We start from the raw sequence: 7,237 nt of genomic DNA on the forward strand, positions 1-7,237 counted from the left end.
CATAGCTCTTACTGCCTTCTGATACGCTGTATGATGTTTATTTTATTCATAGTGACTCCAGCTAGACTGGACTCCAGGAGGGCCAGCATTTTTCGTCTGCCTTCCCTGCCACATCCCCGGTGCCTAGAACATAGGCGCTCAAGAAATATTTGGGCAAAGAAATGAACCCCCTGGCACCTACCTTGCCTAGGCTGCATGCACACTCCAGGCCGAGGACAGAGGAGACAGTGCTGGGCTGGGGGCTGAGGCATCTCTGCCAGAGCCCCACCATGTGGCCTCCATCCAGCCTGCTCTCTGTTCTGAGCTTCGGCTTCCTCCGTTATACAGTGAGGAGGCTGGATTGGAACTTCTATGGCTTTCTCTGTGTTGAAACTCAGAGCTGTCTTTGCATCTCTCCAAGTGGGGTATAGACAGGGAGTTCACAAAGGTGAGAGGGGGTGCCTCATGGTCCCTGCTCAGAAGAAATCTCCAGGACTTCAGGCCCCTCCCCTGGAACGGCGGCGAGTTGAGGGGAACAGGGCAGGGATAGTCACAGAAACTAAAAATAGACCTGAGAAAGTTTTCTCCAAAAATATATCCATTTAATCATCATCAAAATCCAAGCTAGGAAGCCTGAGGAATGGAGGCCCCAGGCCTCTACACGCTGAGAGCAGAGGTCAAGTGTCCAGAAGGTAGCGATCATCGGAGGAAGCCAGCCGTCAGGCAGGTGAGCGTGGGGACCATCAGGGTGGGCAGGGGCAAGGGAAGCAGCTGTCCTGGGGCCTGAGACTTGAACACGAGGCGCTGCCCCTGGTCCTGCAAGGGCCTGACGTTATCTGTCATTCTCAGTATCTGCTCCTTATCATAGTACAGCTTCTTGGAGAATGTGAGGATCTGTGGAAGGGACCGGGCTCAGCAGGAAGCCAGGAGCGAGCAGACCTGTGCTCCCTGCTGTGTGACCCCAGGCCAGTCACCTTGCCTCTCTGAGCCCTCTTTAGTAAAAGGGCTCAGAATCCCTAGCTCTCAGGTTTCTTTTTGTTTTGGTTTTGTTTTTTGTTGTTTTTTTTTTCCCTAGCTCTCAGGTTTTTGTGCAGATGAAAAGAATAAGGGATGTAGAGTGCTGGGCACTGGTAGGGGCTTAGTTCCCGTTAGCTTCCCTTAGCCAGGTGGACACACAGCTCATGGTTTTGAGGGCCCATAATCACTGATCACTGCTGTATTATCACTTACTATAGAACAGTGGTTCTCAGACTTGAGCGCGTGAGCATCACGGCGGGGCGGGGCGGGGGGGGGTGCCTGTTGGGCCCCACATTGCCAGGCCCCACCCCTGGAGTTTCTGATTCAGTAGGACAGGGTGGGGGCAGTGAGTTCCGAGAAATGAAATGTCTAGCATGTTGATGCCACTGGACCAGGGACCACCCTTTGAGAGCCACCGTTCGGCAGTAAAAGTATCCCTGGAGCAGGGATCTGGGCCCTTGGGTTCACGGCTGTATCCCTGGAGCCTAGTGGTTGTAAGGCCTCGAGTACCCTTGTTGAATGAATGGACTGTTCTCCTACTGTGGCTGCACGGCCCCTCTCTCAGCTGCTCCTGGCCAGCCCTGGACCCTCCCCCTTGCTGACCCCTCCTCCCCCGCCAGGACACCAGCTCCCTGCCCTCAGCTGGACAACTCCCACCTACCTGCAGGGGGCAGCATGGAGGCCTTTTCTGACTGCTCCTGCCACAGCCTCCCCCTCAAGCCCTCAAGCCAGGGATGGGATAGGCGAGAGCTTTCTTGTTTGTCTGCCCCAGGGAGGGTCTATGGATTCAACCAAAAGGACCTCAGCTCCCTGGGGTGCCCCATCCCCACCCCAGCCCAGGGGGCCTCCGTGAGGATCCAGAGGGATGGTTTCTGGAGAACTGGGTGGTGGGAGGCCGCACCCTTGGCTGGGGCCCTATGTACCTGATCCCTGTGGAGCTGAATGCGTTCCTGGAACACGGTCCAGACAACCGTCTCTTGGCAGCCTGGAGTGGTAAGTGAGCCCAGGTAGCGGTAGTAATGCCTCAGTTTCTCCTTCTTGGGGAGCAGGTCGAACAGGCTGATGCTCTCTTTCATCGTGGTGTTCATCGCTGGGGCAGAGGTAGGTACAGAGGACACCGTCGATTGGCGGGGGAAGCAGGGGATCCCTGAGAGCCCCGGCCACCGCATCACCCCAGCCCTTCCTCTGTAGGAAGAAGTCTCCTTCCCTCCCCTCCCCCCCAGCCACTCACAGGGTCTGGGGACATGAGACAGCGCCTCCACCAGGGGCTGGAAGCCATCATTCTCCTCAGATCTGACCTGGAACAGAAGGGGAGGGGGCTTGAGAGGGACCCGTGGAGAGCCAGTGCTGACGACCAGTCCATTCTCCTGGTCTGGGGTGGGGAGGGCAGGCAGCTTCTGGGACTGAGGCCCTGAGAGGCTCTGGCCTCCCCACCTGGGGGTATACAAGCTGCTGAGAAACAGAGGGCAAGTCGGGGCCCCCCAGCCCCCGCCCCGCCTTGCTGGAATCCCGGATCTCTGGATCCTAAGCAGCAGCTTCTCAGCCCCTGGGGGATGAGGGTCCCACCTCCACCAGGAAGGCCAGCACTGCAATCTCATCTTTGGAATCCTGGGCCTCTTTCTCGTTCCTCGATGTCCCCTTCTCTTTCTCATGTACTATGTGCATCTGGTGGGGGAGGGGAATGGAGAGAGGCCCTGTGAGGGGGCTGGAGCACCCTTCTTGCCCAAGGCAGGTCCACCCAGAGCCCAGCCAGGCACCGCCCTGGAAAAGGGCCCTCACCTCCATGGCAAAGCGACCCCCATCGATGGTGTGCTCTGAGCCCCCATTCAGCCCCTCGGACCAGTGCAGGTGCAGCTGTGTGGCCCGGTACTGGGCAGTCAGTCCTCCTCCAGTGACGGAAGCCTCGCCCTCCAGCAACACCATCACTGGAGGGCACAAGAGGGGGCTGAGTCCTCGCACCCACCTCCCCTAGCCCCTCCCAGCCCCACCCACACAGAACCTTCTCTCCTGCCCCCCACCCTTCACAGGCTACAGTCCTGGGCCCCGCAGGGACAGGATGGGATCAGCCAGGTGGTACAGCCCAGACCTGTCGCTGGCCGCGCGCTGCCTCCCGCCCCTGCCCCGGCCTGCCTCTCCCTCTGCACACCCCCCGCTGCCCCAAACATGCACCTCAGCCCAGTCCCTCCCCTGCTTCAAGCCCCTCCCTGATGCTGGGGCCTTCTCAGTGTCCAGCCTCCTCAGCCCCCAGGTGACCTGCACCTGGGCCCAGTTCAGCTGCTCCTGGCCTGACTCTGGCCCGTCCTAGTTCCGCTCTCGGCCTGCATGCACACGGCGCCACACACGATTTTCTGAACACCCCAAGCCACTTCACACCTCTGCGCCTTTGCCATATCGTTCCCTCTTCCTAGAACGCTGCCCGCCCCTCCTCCACCCAGACTGCCCTGGTGAAAGTACTGAAGATACTGTGAAGTGCTCCTTCCCTTCCGAAGCCCGGCCTGTTTCCCCTACCCCCGACCCCTGGGCTTTGCAGCCCCTCCGCAGCAAAGGTGGACGTGGAGGAGCCCCCCAGCCCCTGCCTGCCCAGGTCCCCCCTTCCACCTGCCCGAGACCCACCTGAATGCCCGTTGTTCTGGACTCTCCACTTTTGCTTCTTGTCATAGCCAGAGAAGGAGAAGGGTCCCAGGGCTGGGTCTACCTGTGCCTTTGTAGTGACAATGTTGATGGGGGACTGGCGGTTCTTCTGGCAGTCTTCACCCCACTGGCTAGGCCCTGAGCAGGGAGGAGGGGTCGGCTGAGAGTCAGGGGCACATGCACCTCCTCAAGTTCAAGGAGGGGAAGGAGGGAGTGCTTGGAAGCCGTGAGTGGAGTCCCCTGGAAGGGGACCTAGGAAAGGACAAGCTGACTAAGAGTAAACATTATCTGACGGCTTGGAAGCGGGGAAGGAGACCCTGGAGGATGCTGATTCCCTGAACACAGGTGGTTGGGGCTTGGGGAGGGGGCAACACTGTTCAGTCACTGAAACAGGCCGTAGGCAGCAGGAGGGCAGACTGCAGGGAAATGGATCAACGGTTGAAAAATAAATGCTAAGGACAACCTCCCAGGTCCACCCGAAGAGGTGCCACTGGAATAGTACCAACTCTCTATTTTGTTCTAAGAGCCCAATGCGGGGCACCCAGCTGGCTCAGTTGGTGGAGGATGTGACTCTCGATCTCAGGGTTGTGAGTTCAAGCCCCAGGCTGGGCAGGGAGCCTACTTAAAAAAAAAAAAAAAAAGTAAAATGTGTCTCTATATCTGATGCTACTGCTGATTTGTTTGTTAGAACACTTCCCCTCTTAGTGACAATGACAGGAGATGCCAGGGAAGACTCGGGTCACTCTACCTTCCCTGTCCTCTGAACACCAGGACTGTGTGTGTGTGTGTGTGTGTGTGTACACGTGTGCGTGCGTGTGTGTGTGTGTGTGTTTGAAGAACTGATATCTGACTGGGGGACCATCATTACCCTTATCCTTCCCACCCTCCCTGGGTTTTCATTTTGACTTGGGCAGTCCCCACCACGCAGAAAAGCCTGTCCCCAGGACTTGCTGTACTCACCCAAGCAAGTATAGTTGGAGGCCTTGGCTTGAATCTCGTAGCACCAGCGTGACTCTGGAGTAGACAGAGGAAGGCTATGAGGCCTGTGTTTAGTGTATTTGCGCACACACGTGTCTAGGAATAGAGCTGAGCTGTGTGCACATAAGCAGCACTCTGTGTGTGTGTGTGTATGTGTACACAGTGGGTCAGAGACTAGGAATATCTCTGGAATCAGAGACCCCCTTGGGTTGGGGTAGAGCATTCCTGAAGTCTGGGACAGAGGCCCAAAGGAAGGAGACTTGAGAAAATATAGGGATGGGGAGAGAAGTGGTAGAAGCAGCCAGGCCCCAGGTGACCCATGGCTGATCAACTGGTCATCGTGCCCAGGGCACTGGTCCTCAGGCTAAACAGCCACTCTTGAGGGGCATTGGGAGGTCCTCTGAGGCCCTCGCTGCTACCCCCGGGCTGGCCTTGCAGTTGCTATCAGCCTCCTCCTCCTCCCTTTTCTCTCCCACCCCAAACCTGGAAGGGAGGTTCTGGCGAGAGGACAGGAAGAGATTTAGGCCCAGTCTCCCCTCCTGGGACAATAGAGCCAAGTTCAGCTTGGCTGCCTTCCCAAACTTGATCCGGCATGATGGAGATTAGACTAGCTCTTCCCTGGAACACACGCTCTTGTGTGATTAAGACCCATTCTGGACTAAACTCTCACAGCCCACCAGGGAAGGCAGTCAAGCCTTTTCCCCTGTCCCACCACCCCAAAATCCTGGGACACGGGAGCAGATTCGGGTTCTAATCCCAGCTCTGGTTCAGGGCAGTAGAACCAGCATCCCTGAAAAGAGGCTGCACTGCAAACATACTACACTAAATGCAAGATATTACCCAACAGGGGAAACTGCCAGGGCAGGGCGCCTTGGAACCTTCTGCGCTTTCCCTAAAACTGCTCTATAATTATAGTCTATTGATTTAAAAAAAAAAAAAAAAAAGGCTGCAGCAGTAGGATGGACAAAACATTTGATCCAGAACTGGAATTCTGGCTGGACCATTTAGGGGCAAGTCACCTTAATCTCCCTGAGCCTCAGTTTTCTCATCTGTCAAATGGAGCTAAGAGCATCCGCCTCATTGGGCTGTGGGAGGATTAAATGAGAGATGGTAGAGTCGTCCAGGCAGCCTAGAAGCATAGTAAAGTCCCCAGTGAGTCCTTACTTTCCCCGGCCTCCCTCCCATTGGCCTCAGATCAGCGCGCAGATGGCCAAAGCCCAGGCTGGGCAGAGAGGAGAGAAATGAAGTGAGCTGGAAAGAAATCAGGGATGAGAAAATTCCCAAGAAAAGCACAGCTTCCCACTCAGCCTGAGCTGAGGCCTCTGAACACCTCCGCCCCCTTCTTTTGGGGCTGCCTCCATCCACCCCACCTCTGCTGGGGTCTCTGGAATGAGGCCAGGGTTGGGCAGGAGCCAGGAGGAGGTCAGGTTCTCGGTAGGGGAGGGGACGAGGGGCTCCAGGCCAGGAGAGTGAGCATCCCCAGAAAATGGAGCACCTTCTCGCTCCAGGCCCCTCAGAACCAGCTAGGGCTTTGCGTTTGCCAGCTCTGGGTCCGGGGCTTCACTGGCCGCCTGCCATGCCAGTCCGACCGCTTTCAGAATCTGCCGGTTCCTGCAGTGTCCTCCCCACGTCTTCCATCCGCTGCCCCCCACCCCCCCCACCGAGGGGAATTTCCGCATCCCAGGAACCCCCGTGTGGGTCAACTCTGCAAGGGGCAGAGGCCCCTCTCTGCAGGTGGCCAGAGCTGGGAAGTTGGAGCCTGCTCACCTGGCTCAGTCCTGGCTCAGTCCTGGCTCTGGCTCTTGCTTCATCTCTACAGGAGAGTTCATTAACTTTCCTGAGCCCTCCATTCTACCTCAGGCAGAACGAACTGCTACCGAACAGCCCGGGACTGTGGTCGGGGTCTGAGGAGACGGATGGAGCTCACTTGTAACCGTTAAAAGGCTCCTTGTTGTAATTCACCTGTGTCCTCCCCTCTCAAAGGTCCTGAAGGCAGAAGGGGCCTCCAAGGTTGACTGGAAGCCCCAGTGGAAACTCTTCCAGGGGAAGCCTTGCTGAAGCCAGAGTCCTGAGGAAGGGCGGGCCCTTCTCTCAGCCTCCCCAGGGCCCATCTGGTTCAGGCTGAGCCATTCTCAGGAACGTGCTCTTCCCTGACTCTGGCGACAGCTCCTTGTTTTGTAATGGTGACCTCTGATCCACTATCTTAATCACGGAGACTTTCGACCCGTGTGGCTGAATGCTCTTGTAACTACCCTCTTCGGGAGGCGAGAACCAGGCAAACAGTGTTGATGAGGCCAGGGGTCAGGTCTATGTCCATGGGCTGAGGTGGCAGGGTTATAAACCAGCTCAGGTTCCTGTAGTCATTCATGAGAGGGCTGCCCTTGCAAATAATGACAAGCCTGCCGCCTCAGTCCATCTCCAGAGGGCCTGGAAAGGAGAGAGGGGCTCCCCACAGACAGATCTTGGCTCCAAGCTCCAGGTTCTACCTAGGTGACCCACCCGGACCAGGGATGCAGTCATCAACCATCACCAATCACCCAGCCACTGTCCCCCACCCTTGACTTGCCCCCCCATCCCCTTTCTTTAGAGTCGACTCAAGAAGTTCTCTCTGATGGACCTTGCTCACTCTACC

General features: G+C 57.2%; 1 protein-coding gene across 2 annotated transcripts in view; it reads right to left on the reverse strand.

The window, feature by feature from the left end:
• Positions 1–559: 559 nt before the first annotated feature.
• Positions 560–7,237, reverse strand: part of CA4 (carbonic anhydrase 4) — an 8,252-nt gene continuing 1,574 nt past the window's right edge. The window contains exons 2-8 of one of the 2 annotated variants that reach the window (XM_081805301.1): positions 4,588–4,641; positions 3,610–3,765; positions 2,776–2,921; positions 2,563–2,661; positions 2,228–2,294; positions 1,920–2,086; positions 560–873 (exon numbers count right to left, since the gene is read on the reverse strand). In XM_081805301.1, coding sequence (XP_081661427.1) covers positions 679–873; positions 1,920–2,086; positions 2,228–2,294; positions 2,563–2,661; positions 2,776–2,921; positions 3,610–3,765; positions 4,588–4,641 — 884 coding nt within the window. In that variant the 3' untranslated portion in view covers positions 560–678. Of the gene's footprint in view, positions 874–1,919; positions 2,087–2,227; positions 2,295–2,562; positions 2,662–2,775; positions 2,922–3,609; positions 3,766–4,587; positions 6,331–7,237 lie in introns of those variants that run through there. The other variant, XM_006736113.3, reaches the window with a different exon arrangement.

The sequence above is a fragment of the Leptonychotes weddellii genome, chromosome 15 (assembly GCF_054177405.1).
Source record: "Leptonychotes weddellii isolate Sample4059 chromosome 15, ASM5417740v2, whole genome shotgun sequence".
NCBI classification, from domain to species: domain Eukaryota; kingdom Metazoa; phylum Chordata; class Mammalia; order Carnivora; family Phocidae; genus Leptonychotes; species Leptonychotes weddellii.